The sequence below is a fragment of the Gymnoscopelus braueri genome (genome assembly GCF_963280865.1).
Source record: "Gymnoscopelus braueri genome assembly, chromosome: 14".
Taxonomy (NCBI): Eukaryota; Metazoa; Chordata; class Actinopteri; order Myctophiformes; family Myctophidae; genus Gymnoscopelus; species Gymnoscopelus braueri.
Window position 1 is genome coordinate 861,260 of NC_137619.1, and position 16,112 is coordinate 877,371.

At 41.0% G+C, this 16,112-nt stretch overlaps 1 protein-coding gene across 1 annotated transcript; it reads left to right on the plus strand.

Moving 5' to 3' along the window:
- Positions 1 to 1,528: 1,528 nt before the first annotated feature.
- LOC308100016 (phosphatidylinositol 4-kinase type 2-alpha-like) lies at positions 1,529 to 16,067 on the plus strand (the record flags this gene model as incomplete). Its single annotated transcript, XM_080448916.1, has 9 exons — positions 1,529 to 1,900; positions 5,338 to 5,538; positions 6,166 to 6,297; positions 7,116 to 7,269; positions 13,876 to 13,928; positions 14,457 to 14,556; positions 14,819 to 14,952; positions 15,732 to 15,791; positions 15,906 to 16,067. 9 exons carry the CDS (start codon positions 1,529 to 1,531, stop codon positions 16,065 to 16,067), a joined length of 1,368 nt encoding a protein of 455 aa, XP_080305042.1.
- Between the last annotated feature and the right edge of the window lie 45 nt (positions 16,068 to 16,112).

Genomic DNA, 16,112 nt, shown 5'->3' on the forward strand with positions numbered 1-16,112 from the left:
ACATAACTCGGACGGCGCTGAGTCGACTAGCAGACCATCGGCCGGTCGCCGCGGGCACTCGCGCCTGGAGGCGCGCGGGCGCGACTCCTTGGCCTCAAGGTCTACTGAGTCGGCGCGCCTCTGTCAGGGTCCATAACTATACTTTATTTTAAATAGAATTCACAAAGCCAGACAGTCAGTCAGTCAGTCAGTCAGTCAGACAGACCACTTACTCCACTATGGCTCAAATTACACACGAATTACGCCATATTTATAGGCTACTTCGCGCCGATATATAAACCTCTGAACGTGTGATGGATCATGCCCATGCCACGAGTTGAGAGCTTATTTTTGGCACGCGACACCATCGTACGACGATTCATAATAGATTTAGGCATTTATTTTCTCATCCCTAACTGGGAGAAAAACGACACGTTGGAAAATGGTAAATTACCACCATCTACTGGCTATATGTGGCACATGCATGCACATTAAAATATACATAAATAAAGTGTTTGTGGTGTTTGTGTTTCCCATGACTACTACAGCAAACAAATATGATGTTTCCAATTAATAGCCATCTGTTTTAGTTACAGAGTCTCTAATGAGTTTGTGCACTTAGTTATGAGTTACAACGAACAAGTGGGAAGAAGCTATAGGACACAAAAAAGATTTTGTCTCTTTTTATTCCCTCAAGTTTAAGTTGCTATTGACTATTGTTTCACTATAATAACATGTTATCTTAACATGACATGATGGGAGACAGTCTTTTAGACACAAGTGTGGACGTAGTTTTGCCCAAGATCCACCAAATAGTTTGTGCAGCATAATAAATAATAAATAATACATTCTCATTACCGTGTAAAAAAGTGAGATAATTTGTATGCCTACATTATTTCCATTTTCAATATTCAAACATGGGTATACTGATCAAATGAAACAGAAGGGTTTAAAGATCACATATTTTAGTGAGATTGTTTAGCAATAATTTAACAAATAAATGTTTACAGACATATTCCCCACAGGCAAATCATAACATTCAAAAATCATAAAGTGCTGTGAGTGTGAATAGCCTATAATATGTTGTCACAAATAGTGTATGAAATTGTAGCTAAAAAATAAATACATGTTTTAAAATTGTTTATAAAGCATTATAAACAATATTCACTCAAAGAGCTTCTTTTTTTTTATCTACACCAAAAAAAAAGTATTTATTGTGGCCATTCTGTGACCCGATTTAGCAACATTTGTGGAGAAGTTTGGAACATTTTTCCACTTCTCTGAGTCATTGTGACCAGTGACCAATAGCAGCTGAGTGGGTGGGATTTACGGAGGCAGTGCGGCCAATAGTAGCTGAGTGGGTGGGGTCTACATGCGGAAGATCACAACATGAACATGTGAATCAGAGGAGAGGAGAAAGGAGGAGGTTTACATCTCACAGAGAGGAGAAAGGAGGAGGAGAAAGGAGGAGGTTTTACATCTCTCCATCACCAGGAGAAAGGAGGAGGTTTACATCTCTCCATCACCAGGAGCCCGGCGTTAGGTTCTAATGGAGGAGACGCGTCCTATCATCTCTCAGTTCCAGGACTCAGTGGATTGTAAATACTGTCACAGTGATCAGGTCTCTATTGGGACGAATCATGCAACCAGTGCAACCACACCGGGATCAGGGGTCCGCGTGTCATCAGGGGTCCGCGTGTCAGGATGCGAGAGAGAGAGACAGCCGCTTCTGGAGCACCGAGGAGGCAACAACCTCCCGGGGGTCCGGGCCCCCCATCACCGGCACAGGAACCGGTTCCCCGGGGATCCAGAGTTCGGGGAGATCGTGAGGAGAGCAGAACAGGCCAGTGAGGAGGGGATCTACCCAGAGAGGATCTACCAGGGATCCAGTGGGAGCTACTTTGTCAAAGACTCTCAGGGGGTGAGACTGTAGTCTGAGGGATTTAGATTAGATTATTCACCATATGACATGCTGGGTGACATTACTGAAACACTGTGATGGAAGAAGTTCTCACATGTTTTTACTTAACATTCTGTTGCTGACTGACTGACTGCCTCACTCAATGCAGTGTGTTGGAATGTTTATGCTTTGTTTTCATATTAGAGTTTTTATATGTTTTTACAATCAGGATCACCTGCCTGCAATATGCACACTCCTTTTTACTACTTCTGTTGCTAAAGTCAGTCACCTTCATTATGACATTATCCTAATGAACCTTCATTATGACATTGTCATAATTAACCTTCATTATGCTAATGTCATAATTAACCTTCATTATGCTAATGTCATACACAGTTGTCAATGTGTTTTGGACACCTGTTGTCTCAGAGTTACATAAACATTGAGTATTTTCCAGTGTAGATGGGGGTCCATGGCCTAACCCTAACCCTAATGCATATCAAACTGGGGGGTCCTTGAAATGAAAAGTATTGAGAATCACTGGTCTGGTTATTGCCATAGGACTGGAGGAGAGCGCTTTTACTTGGTTTGAATTATTTGACATGGTGTAAAAGGTTGATTGATTCCTACAGTATTTATTTATGAACGTGGTAATCATAATGTTAACTGATGCAGGAATCACCTCTTGATGTGTCACAGGGTGAGATAAAGGCCACGGAGGGGGGGGAGGGGGAGGGGGGGGGGGGGGACAAAGACAGAGAGAGAGAGACATTGTGAGCATTGCTCACATATCTGTGAGATCTCCCACAGACCTGTTGAGATAGTTTCTCTTAACTGGTTAAAATCAATTTATTGTTTAAACATCACAGAGTCATGTGTTGTGTCGCTGCATGGAGATGAGCCCCATGTGTCCTTGCTGTTGAACAGGAAGTGTTTCAGCTCATTGAAACAACAAGAGGAATGGTTTGGTTTCCTGAATCTTTCTCTACATATCTTTTCTTTTTCCCTCGCTAGTCGCTGCTCAACAAGCCAACGATGGTACATTTTCCACTCATGATGCATGTATTTAACCCATTAAGACCGGGAACGCATCTGTGTCATTTTTACATTTCTTTGGGCTATTCAAAAATAGCAAATCTACAATATATAATATGCTATATATACACAGATATACAAGAGCTTGTAGATCTTGAAAATGTGTGCAAATCTTTGAATATATATGTACATTTTTTACTCAAATCTTTGCTTCTGGGGGTCCCTGGAACAACATATTTTGAGATTGGGGGTCCGTGGCCAAATACATATAATTTGGCTTGACATGAAAAAGTTTGAAAACCACTGATTATAGCAACATAATTACGCTTTCGTCTGCAATTTATTTTTTTTAGGATTTAGAAGACTTTTGTAGAATCCTCAGAAGCAAAGATTTGAGTAAAAAATGTTCGCTTTAAAAATGCCAATTCAAAGATTTGCACGTATTTTCACGATTTTCCAGAAAAATAGCAGATGTACAAGCTCGTAGTGCAGCAACGAGTGCCGCGCTATGAGCTTGTAGATCTTCTATTTTGAATAGCCAAAAGTATAAAATAATGGTTATAGCTAAAAGTGTAAAATGACACAGATGTGTTCCCGGTCTTAATGGGTTAAAGACATAATATTTAACGTTGTTACCAGGCAGAACGGTACAATAGAAGCCCCAGTCCCCTGATACTTACTACACATCATGTGAGAGAACTTAACATAATCTGATTGACATAAATGAGTTGCGAAACCATTCCAATTCCACTTTGTTAGTTACAGCAAGCCTCTGCCTTTTGCTCATGAATTGTCTCTTTTGATGGCAGAGAGTGGAGAATGTGATTAGTCACAGCCTGGGTGACACCCTTATAGAATGCCCTCGCTCACCTAGGGCAGTTAAAGGGATATTTCACTTTCAAAAAAACTTTGGGTCGTAACACCCGTCCTTGGTTCTGGTGACTCACCCTGCCCTCCTAATACGCGAGGGGGCCGTGTTTTTTCGATTACTTTTTTCATTTATTTTATTACATTTTTTTTATTGTATTACATTTTTTTCATTTTCCAAAAAATATATAAAAAATAAATGAAAAAAATATTCGAAAAAACACGGCCCACTCACGTATTAGGAGGGCAGGGTGAGTCACCAGAACCAAGGACGGATGTTTTTGATGAATCTAACATCCTAAAATGGAGTTTGAAGTTATAATGGGTTTGTATAGGAAGGGGGCGTGTCTGATAAAATGAATATCAAATATCTAGATACTGAATCGAGCAACTTAAAAACTGTCTGGGGGGCTCAAAAAGGCCTGAGTAGACGATAAAATGACCAAAAGTTTTTTTGAAAGTGAAATATCCCTTTAAGTGCTTCTCAACCTTTTCAGGGCGTGACCCCCCAAAATAATCATATTTGAACTAGGGACCCCCCCAAAATAATCATATTTGAACTGGGGACCCCCCATTTTGTTTGACTCCGTTCCACAGATAAATATTGTGAAAATAGCAGATCTATAAGCTCACAATGCTATTGATGAATGAATGTATTAATTAATTAAGTAATTGATTAAGTCAATTAGTTTGATTAACTCATGCAGTACTACTTGTCAAGCAGTCCTACCCAACACCAGGGTCAACATTTCTCATTGGAAGAGGAGGGAGAGACCCCACTGCAGATGTATTAGTTATATTGTAATAACATACCTATACCAAATAATGTTTTATTCTCTAAATACGTTCTGGATTGCAGCTTTAAAGGACAAGACCACTTTGGTAGAGGGTTTGGGTCGTGTAGTCTGCACCTTGCCATGATGGAACTCCAAATCTGGACAAGAAAACAAAACTAATTGCTCCATTGATTTGAAATTGATAAATTGTACAGTAAATTAGCTCTCAAAGTCACTCTTTTAGCATATAAACGAACGTAAACAAAGTAGATTCAGACAATATAGAACATCACCAAACCCAGTACTGTTTGTTTCTTTAATAAAAATGTTAACTTCCTATTTTTATTAGGTTGAAAACCCGGACTGGATCCACGGATCCGGATCTCCAAATAGTAAAATCAACAGGAAGTTGCCATTTTATATAAAAAACAAACAGTACTGGGTTTGGTGATGTTCTATATTGTCTGAATCAACTTTGTTTACGTTTGTTTACGTGCTAAAAGAGTGACTTTGAGATCTGTTTCACCGTACAATGTAAGTCAATGAGGAGCATATTTTGAATGATCAATGTCTGATCAATGGAGCAATTATTTTTGTTTTCTTGTCCAGACACAACCCAAACCTCTACCAAAGGGGTCTTGACCTCTAAGTGAGATAACAGGCTAAAGCTTACTTTATACTCCATGAATTTATATTCCATCGCTTTGCTGAAAACAAGCCACGGCGTATTACTATTACCATTATAATGACTGTTATCTATCTCTGGGTTTCTGCTTGCAGAAGATAATCGGTGTGTTCAAACCTAAGAACGAGGAGCCCTATGGTCAGCTCAACCCTAAGTGGACCAAATGGTTGCAGAAAGTGTGCTGTCCATGCAGCTTCGGACGTGACTGTCTGGTCCTCAACCAGGGCTATCTGTCAGAGGCTGGAGCCAGCCTGGTGGACCAGAAACTAGACCTCAACATAGTCCCCAACACCAAGGTAGAGAGGCCCAAATGTACTATGTATGTACTGTACCAGTGTTGATTTTGACAACAATTTTTGATTTAGTTTTAGTCATATTTTAGTCATCTGAAAAGTTTTCGTTTTAGTCTAGTTTTAGATTACATTTAGTCGACTACATTTTAGTCGACTAAATCAACTGTAGATTTAGTCGACTAAAATGTGTTTTTGGCGGTGCCTATTTGTTCCGTAATGGCTGATTTTACACTTGGTTGCATGCTGAAAATAGCAGATCTACAAGCTCACAACGCGTCGCTGTGAGCTTGTAGATCTGCTATTTTCAGAACGCAACACCCGAGCACAAACAAGCATAAAATGACTTGTCTTTTAGTTCTACTGGATCTCTTCTCCACTAGATCCCTCAACATTTTTGTCTAGTTTTTATCTAGTATTCAGTCTTAGTTTTAGTCATCATTTAGTCATCAGCTTAGTTTTTATTTAGTTTTTATTTAGTTCTTGTCAGTGAAAAAGGTCAACGTACATTTTCCTCATAGTTTTAGTCTGTTTTAACACTGATCATGAATCATGATACAATCTCTTTTTATGTTCTATGCATTAAATGCACTTTCTTCTATTCTTTCTCCTCTCTGGTGCTGTGGTCTCCAGGTGGTTTACCTGACCAGTAAAACGTTCAACTATAACGCCATAGACAGGGTGAAGGCTCGGGGGAAGAGGCTCGCCATGGAGAAAGTGCCCAAAGTGGGACAATGCTTTCACAGGATAGGCCTTCCTCCTAAAGTAAGACTGAATGAAGCTCCTTAAATGATCCCTTTTGTTCCTATAGCACAGTGGCTCTCAACATGGGGTCCCCAGGGGTCCTTCAATGGGTTCCAGGGGGTCCCCACTCCCAGCTACAGTAACTGAATGATATTTAGGAACCAAGATGGACCCTTACAGTTCTGTAACTCAAGGGAGTACAAATGGAACCGAATGGACCCTTACGGGTGAATTACATTAACACTGAGGATTTTACAGTGTTGATTGTGGTCCCAGATCTAAAAATCATATAAAATGGGGGCCTGTGGCCTAATTTATATCATATACAGTGTCGTCATATTTTGTGAGAGATATAAGCAACCAGGTCTAGGAAAACAAGCCCAAAAGAAGCAACTTAGGCCACATGAGCACTTTTTTATATGCATCTGCTATTTGAAAATTGACGATCTACAAGCGACATGTTGTGACCTTGTAGATCTGCTATTTTCAAAAACTCTTGAAATAAAATATGGAATATTTGGAATATGTTTGAAACATTCTAACAACATGCAACAAACAACAAACAAAAGATGCTCCCTGGCACAAAACATTTATGAAAATATTTGAGAACTACTGGTTTAAAAAAAAATATTAAAACATTTGGAAGCAAGCCTAATAAATAAGCAAGTACACGTTAGAAACCAGCCCCAAAAAAACTCAACCCGCAACTACCAATTTGTACAAGCAACTTTACAGAAAAACAAGCCCAAAGTCGCTTATAACAAGCCGACATGGCAACACTGGTCATATAGTGTCTAGGACTCTACTGTAATCCAAACTGTACTTTTCTCTGGTCTCAGGTGGGCTCATTTCAGCTGTTTGTTGAAGGATACAAAGATGCAGAGGATTGGCTGAGACGCTTTGAAGTGGAACCTCTTCCTCAGAATACCAGTCGACAGTTACAGCTGCAGTTTGAAAGACTGGTGGTGCTGGATTATATCATCAGGAACACAGGTTAGTGTGGTGGTGCTGGATTATATCATTAGGAACACAGGTTAGTGTGGTGGTCCTAGATTATATCATTATGAACACAGGTTAGTGTGGTGGTCCTAGATTATATCATTATGAACACAGGTTAGTGTGGTGGTCCTAGATTATATCATGAAGAACACAGGTTAGTGTGGTGGTGCTAGATTATATCATTATGAACACAGGTTAGTGTGGTGGTCCTAGATTATATCATTATGAACACAGGTTAGTGTGGTGGTGCTAGATTACATCATTAGGAACACAGGTTAGTGTGGTGGTGCTAGATTACATCATTAGGAACACAGGTTAGTGTGGTGGTGCTAGATTATATCATTATGAACACAGGTTAGTGTGGTGGTCCTAGATTATATCATTATGAACACAGGTTAGTGTGGTGGTGCTAGATTACATCATTAGGAACACAGGTTAGTGTGGTGGTGCTAGATTATATCATTAGGAACACAGGTTAGTGTGGTGGTCCTAGATTATATCATGAAGAACACAGGTTAGTGTGGTGGTGCTAGATTATATCATTATGAACACAGGTTAGTGTGGTGGTCCTAGATTATATCATTATGAACACAGGTTAGTGTGGTGGTGCTAGATTACATCATTAGGAACACAGGTTAGTGTGGTGGTGCTAGATTACATCATTAGGAACACAGGTTAGTGTGGTGGTGCTAGATTACATCATTAGGAACACAGGTTAGTGTGGTGGTCCTAGATTACATCATTAGGAACACAGGTTAGTGTGGTGGTCCTAGATTACATCATTAGGAACACAGGTTAGTGTGGTGGTGCTAGATTACATCATTAGGAACACAGGTTAGTGTGGTGGTCCTAGATTACATCATTAGGAACACAGGTTAGTGTGGTGGTCCTAGATTACATCATTAGGAACACAGGTTAGTGTGGTGGTCCTAGATTATATCATGAAGAACACAGGTTAGTGTGGTGGTGCTAGATTATATCATTATGAACACAGGTTAGTGTGGTGGTCCTAGATTATATCATTATGAACACAGGTTAGTGTGGTGGTGCTAGATTACATCATTAGGAACACAGGTTAGTGTGGTGGTCCTAGATTACATCATTAGGAACACAGGTTAGTGTGGTGGTCCTAGATTACATCATTAGGAACACAGGTTAGTGTGGTGGTCCTAGATTATATCATGAAGAACACAGGTTAGTGTGGTGGTGCTAGATTATATCATTATGAACACAGGTTAGTGTGGTGGTCCTAGATTATATCATTATGAACACAGGTTAGTGTGGTGGTGCTAGATTACATCATTAGGAACACAGGTTAGTGTGGTGGTGCTAGATTATATCATTAGGAACACAGGTTAGTGTGGTGGTGCTAGATTATATCATTAGGAACACAGGTTAGTGTGGTGGTGCTAGATTATATCATTATGAACACAGGTTAGTGTGGTGGTCCTAGATTATATCATTATGAACACAGGTTAGTGTGGTGGTCCTAGATTATATCATTATGAACACAGGTTAGTGTGGTGGTCCTAGATTATATCATTATGAACACAGGTTAGTGTGGTGGTGCTAGATTACATCATTAGGAACACAGGTTAGTGTGGTGGTGCTAGATTACATCATTAGGAACACAGGTTAGTGTGGTGGTCCTAGATTACATCATTAGGAACACAGGTTAGTGTGGTGGTCCTAGATTACATCATTAGGAACACAGGTTAGTGTGGTGGTGCTAGATTACATCATTAGGAACACAGGTTAGTGTGGTGGTGCTGGATTACATCATTAGGAACACAGGTTAGTGTGGTGGTGCTGGATTACATCATTAGGAACACAGGTTAGTGTGGTGGTGCTAGATTACATCATTAGGAACACAGGTTAGTGTGGTGGTCCTAGATTATATCATTAGGAACACAGGTTAGTGTGGTGGTCCTAGATTATATCATTAGGAACACAGGTTAGTGTGGTGGTCCTAGATTACATCATTAGGAACACAGGTTAGTGTGGTGGTCCTAGATTATATCATTAGGAACACAGGTTAGTGTGGTGGTGCTGGATTACATCATTAGGAACACAGGTTAGTGTGGTGGTGCTGGATTATATCATTAGGAACACAGGTTAGTGTGGTGGTCCTAGATTATATCATTAGGAACACAGGTTAGTGTGGTGGTGCTAGATTACATCATTAGGAACACAGGTTAGTGTGGTGGTGCTAGATTATATCATTAGGAACACAGGTTAGTGTGGTGGTGCTAGATTATATCATTAGGAACACAGGTTAGTGTGGTGGTGCTAGATTATATCATTATGAACACAGGTTAGTGTGGTGGTGCTAGATTATATCATTATGAACACAGGTTAGTGTGGTGGTCCTAGATTATATCATTATGAACACAGGTTAGTGTGGTGGTCCTAGATTATATCATTATGAACACAGGTTAGTGTGGTGGTGCTAGATTACATCATTAGGAACACAGGTTAGTGTGGTGGTGCTAGATTACATCATTAGGAACACAGGTTAGTGTGGTGGTCCTAGATTACATCATTAGGAACACAGGTTAGTGTGGTGGTGCTAGATTACATCATTAGGAACACAGGTTAGTGTGGTGGTGCTGGATTACATCATTAGGAACACAGGTTAGTGTGGTGGTGCTGGATTACATCATTAGGAACACAGGTTAGTGTGGTGGTGCTAGATTACATCATTAGGAACACAGGTTAGTGTGGTGGTCCTAGATTATATCATTAGGAACACAGGTTAGTGTGGTGGTGCTGGATTATATCATTAGGAACACAGGTTAGTGTGGTGGTCCTAGATTACATCATTAGGAACACAGGTTAGTGTGGTGGTCCTAGATTATATCATTAGGAACACAGGTTAGTGTGGTGGTGCTGGATTACATCATTAGGAACACAGGTTAGTGTGGTGGTGCTGGATTATATCATTAGGAACACAGGTTAGTGTGGTGGTCCTAGATTATATCATTAGGAACACAGGTTAGTGTGGTGGTGCTAGATTACATCATTAGGAACACAGGTTAGTGTGGTGGTCCTAGATTACATCATTAGGAACACAGGTTAGTGTGGTGGTCCTAGATTACATCATTAGGAACACAGGTTAGTGTGGTGGTGCTAGATTACATCATTAGGAACACAGGTTAGTGTGGTGGTCCTAGATTACATCATTAATAGGAACACAGGTTAGTGTGGTGGTGCTGGATTATATCATTAGGAACACAGGTTAGTGTGGTGGTCCTAGATTACATCATTAGGAACACAGGTTAGTGTGGTGGTGCTAGATTACATCATTAGGAACACAGGTTAGTGTGGTGGTGCTGGATTACATCATTAGGAACACAGGTTAGTGTGGTGGTCCTAGATTACATCATTAGGAACACAGGTTAGTGTGGTGGTGCTAGATTATATCATTAGGAACACAGGTTAGTGTGGTGGTGCTAGATTATATCATTAGGAACACAGGTTAGTGTGGTGGTGCTGGATTACATCATTAGGAACACAGGTTAGTGTGGTGGTGCTGGATTATATCATTAGGAACACAGGTTAGTGTGGTGGTCCTAGATTATATCATTAGGAACACAGGTTAGTGTGGTGGTGCTAGATTACATCATTAGGAACACAGGTTAGTGTGGTGGTCCTAGATTACATCATTAGGAACACAGGTTAGTGTGGTGGTCCTAGATTACATCATTAGGAACACAGGTTAGTGTGGTGGTGCTAGATTACATCATTAGGAACACAGGTTAGTGTGGTGGTCCTAGATTATATCATTAGGAACACAGGTTAGTGTGGTGGTGCTGGATTACATCATTAGGAACACAGGTTAGTGTGGTGGTGCTAGATTACATCATTAGGAACACAGGTTAGTGTGGTGGTCCTAGATTATATCATTAGGAACACAGGTTAGTGTGGTGGTGCTGGATTACATCATTAGGAACACAGGTTAGTGTGGTGGTGCTGGATTATATCATTAGGAACGCAGGTTAGTGTGGTGGTCCTAGATTATATCATTAGGAACACAGGTTAGTGTGGTGGTGCTAGATTACATCATTAGGAACACAGGTTAGTGTGGTGGTCCTAGATTACATCATTAGGAACACAGGTTAGTGTGGTGGTGCTAGATTACATCATTAGGAACACAGGTTAGTGTGGTGGTCCTAGATTACATCATTAGGAACACAGGTTAGTGTGGTGGTCCTAGATTACATCATTAGGAACACAGGTTAGTGTGGTGGTGCTAGATTACATCATTAGGAACACAGGTTAGTGTGGTGGTGCTGGATTACATCATTAGGAACACAGGTTAGTGTGGTGGTGCTGGATTACATCATTAGGAACGCAGGTTAGTGTGGTGGTGCTGGATTATATCATTAGGAACGCAGGTTAGTGTGGTGGTCCTAGATTATATCATTAGGAACACAGGTTAGTGTGGTGGTGCTAGATTACATCATTAGGAACACAGGTTAGTGTGGTGGTCCTAGATTACATCATTAGGAACACAGGTTAGTGTGGTGGTGCTAGATTACATCATTAGGAACACAGGTTAGTGTGGTGGTCCTAGATTACATCATTAGGAACACAGGTTAGTGTGGTGGTGCTAGATTATATCATTAGGAACACAGGTTAGTGTGGTGGTGCTGGATTACATCATTAGGAACACAGGTTAGTGTGGTGGTCCTAGATTACATCATTAGGAACACAGGTTAGTGTGGTGGTCCTAGATTATATCATTAGGAACACAGGTTAGTGTGGTGGTGCTAGATTACATCATTAGGAACACAGGTTAGTGTGGTGGTCCTAGATTACATCATTAGGAACACAGGTTAGTGTGGTGGTCCTAGATTACATCATTAGGAACACAGGTTAGTGTGGTGGTGCTAGATTACATCATTAGGAACACAGGTTAGTGTGGTGGTCCTAGATTACATCATTAGGAACACAGGTTAGTGTGGTGGTGCTGGATTATATCATTAGGAACACAGGTTAGTGTGGTGGTCCTAGATTACATCATTAGGAACACAGGTTAGTGTGGTGGTGCTGGATTACATCATTAGGAACACAGGTTAGTGTGGTGGTCCTAGATTACATCATTAGGAACACAGGTTAGTGTGGTGGTGCTAGATTATATCATTAGGAACACAGGTTAGTGTGGTGGTGCTAGATTATATCATTAGGAACACAGGTTAGTGTGGTGGTCCTAGATTATATCATTAGGAACACAGGTTAGTGTGGTGGTCCTAGATTACATCATTAGGAACACAGGTTAGTGTGGTGGTCCTAGATTACATCATTAGGAACACAGGTTAGTGTGGTGGTCCTAGATTACATCATTAGGAACACAGGTTAGTGTGGTGGTGCTAGATTACATCATTAGGAACACAGGTTAGTGTGGTGGTCCTAGATTACATCATTAGGAACACAGGTTAGTGTGGTGGTCCTAGATTACATCATTAGGAACACAGGTTAGTGTGGTGGTCCTAGATTACATCATTAGGAACACAGGTTAGTGTGGTGGTGCTAGATTACATCATTAGGAACACAGGTTAGTGTGGTGGTCCTAGATTACATCATTAGGAACACAGGTTAGTGTGGTGGTGCTAGATTATATCATTAGGAACACAGGTTAGTGTGGTGGTCCTAGATTACATCATTAGGAACACAGGTTAGTGTGGTGGTCCTAGATTATATCATTAGGAACACAGGTTAGTGTGGTGGTCCTAGATTACATCATGAAGAACACATGATTCAATCTGTTTTGGTCTCTATGGTGATGTGCTGCACATGCTTCACTCTCCACACTGAAGCCTCTTGAAGCAGTCTACCACAGTGCCCTACGTTTTATTACTGCTGATGATTATCTCACCCATCACTGTATTTTATATGATAAAGTGGTTTGGCCATCTCTTGCAGTTTGTTTATTTATAAGGCCTTGTGTGGAAAGCTTCCTTTGTACCTATCCTTGCTCTTAGAACAAAAGGTTACTGGACATTCAATTCAACACGTTCACAAACACACATTAGATATACTGTACCAGTCCACGTAAGAGCAGTGAACAAGGAAAGACTGCTTTCATGTATTATGCTCCACACAAATGGAACAAACTTCAGGACTCTCTGAAACTGGTGCGATTGGTCTCGATAGAGACATTCAGGGTGCTTCTTGAGGACACACTACATAGAGACATTCAGGGTGCTTCTTGAGGACACACTACATAGAGACATTCAGGGTGCTTCTTGAGGACACACTACATAGAGACATTCAGGGTGCTTCTTGAGGACACACTTCATAGAGACATTCAGGGTGCTTCTTGAGGACACACTACATAGTGACTGCACCTGTTTCATGTAGCTAACACTATAATTATTTGCATATGTGACATTGTAATGAGATTCATATGTTTGTTATTGTTCTTCATTATGTATGTGTTTTATAGGCTGTTATCAGGGCGTCCTTGAAAAAGAGAGCTTGCTGTCAGTTGGCTTCCCTGAATAAATAAAGGAAAAAGAAAGAAAGAAAGAAAGAAAGATGTTGGTGTTTTTAAATGGTAATAAGAAATGTTCTCATTATCTTGTCTTCTGTTCACAGACAGAGGGAATGACAACTGGCTACTAAAATATGACTATCCAATGGACTCTCGGGTGAGTAAACACCAGTCAGACCTGACTACTCACTACTAGTGCTTTAGTCGCTAAGGCTGCACAAACTGCAAGATTCAGTCATTTATTGGCAAAACAACTTTACAGTTGATTTGGCACATAAAACCACACAATGTGTGTCCACACAGAAAACACAAATATACCCACACAATACATACAAGAAGTGTCCACTGTCCATGCATTACAATATTAAAAACCATTCCATATGTCCAATGCCATTAAGTGACATATTATGCCTTTACAACAGATACATGCTCTCACAGACATGTACATTTTTGTGCCTTTTTTGGGGCATTGTAAATGACGTTTACAAGACGTGTGTGTGTGTGTGTGTGCGTGTGCGTGTGCGTGTGCGTGTGAGTGTGTGTGTGTGTGTGTGTGTGTGTGTGTGTGTGTGTGTGTGTGTGTGTGTGTGTGTGTGTGTGTGTGTGTGTGTGTGTGTGTGTGTGTGTGTGTGTGTGTGTGTGTGTGTGTGTGTGTGTGTGTGTGTGTGCGCGTGTGCGTGTGTAGGATACAGACTGGGTGATGGTGAAGAATCCTATTATTAAGCTGGCAGCCATAGACAACGGTCTGGCCTTCCCCCTCAAACACCCAGACTCCTGGAGAGCCTGTGAGTCATCCCTAGTAGGAACACAGAACACTTTACACATTGCTATTCTACTACGCAGGCACTGGTTGCAAAATGTGCTATATAAAATATATATATATAAATGCTATACAAATAAACATATGTTAAAAAGAAAATCTTTGCCTATAATGACATAATGAAAATAGGGATAGCAGGTTGAAAGAGCTGAAGTAAAAGGGTAATTTGTTTTGTTTCATTTGACTAACTGTACTCAATGTTGTCTTTTCCCTCTGGTCTCCTGTAGACCCATTCTACTGGGCATGGCTGCCTCAAGCAAAGGTTCTTTTCTCACAGGAGATCAAAGATCTGGTGCTGCCCAAACTCAATGACCCCAACCTAATCAAAGACCTGGAGGAAGACCTCTATGAGCTCTTTAAGGTTCGTTATATGATTTTATGTAATCAACAAGATGCCATTCTTTGTCTCCCTACGATGCTTTGTATTTCACAATAAATGACATAAAAGTGAAGCATTGTGCCAGACGCCCTTATACAATTTACATGCATGAGGATATAAATGTAATCCTGGTCTCTATACTGCCTCCCCCTGGTCAGCCGGGGCGCCTGGTGGAGGGGAAAGGAACTGGTTGGAATAACGTGTTCCTTCCACGCGCTACGTCCTACCGGGGAAACTCCCCCCTGTCAGGTGATAAGAATTGGCCTGCTAACTCCTCATGCGTTGAAGGAAACATGAGCTCAGTTTGGGGCTTTCCCCAGGCTGGCAGAGGGAGAGTAGCGCCCAGGATTACAACTTGGGCAATTGACACTGGGTGAAAAAATGGGTTACAAAAATCGTGGAAAGGCAAGTGTCTCCTTCAGAGATAATATACTAGTAGCAAGGCAAGGCAATAGTACATTTAAACAAAAATGCAATTCAAAGTGTTTTACACGAAACATTAAGCATTAACACATTAAGACACTGAGCATTAAGACATTAAGAGAAAGACATTATGATACAAACACATGCTGAAAAAAGAGAGAATGAAATTACAGTGCAAATGATTAAGAAACTTAATACCCAAGGATCATTATCAAGGAATAAATTGGCACTAGGACTTTCATCTTATTAGGTTACAGTATTTGCCGTGTCATTTCTTTCAGCGTAATTAAGGTTATGTTTAGAAATATATAGAGTAAAAAGTGGTTGGTGTGTTACAGAAAGACGCAGGCTTCGACCGTGGACAATTTCATAAACAGATAGCAGTTATGAGAGGACAGGTGAGTGTGTAGCACTGGGTTTGGGGGGGGGGGGGGGGGGTTACAGTACGGCTATATGCTGTATCAAACTCAAGTATGTAATGGCACTGATTCTGCTTTGTGATTCTCTGCCAGATCCTAAACCTGTGTCAGGCCCTGAAAGAGTCCAAGACGCCCCTCCAGCTGGTTCAGATGGCCCCCGTTGTCGTGGAGACAGCCAGGGCCCCTCAGAGGACCCCCAACGGCTCCTACACACAGAGCTTCCAGAGCAGGAAACCCTTCTTCACCTGGTGGTAGCAAGACAACAGAGACAAGGCCCTCAGGATGCTCAAAGACAGGCAT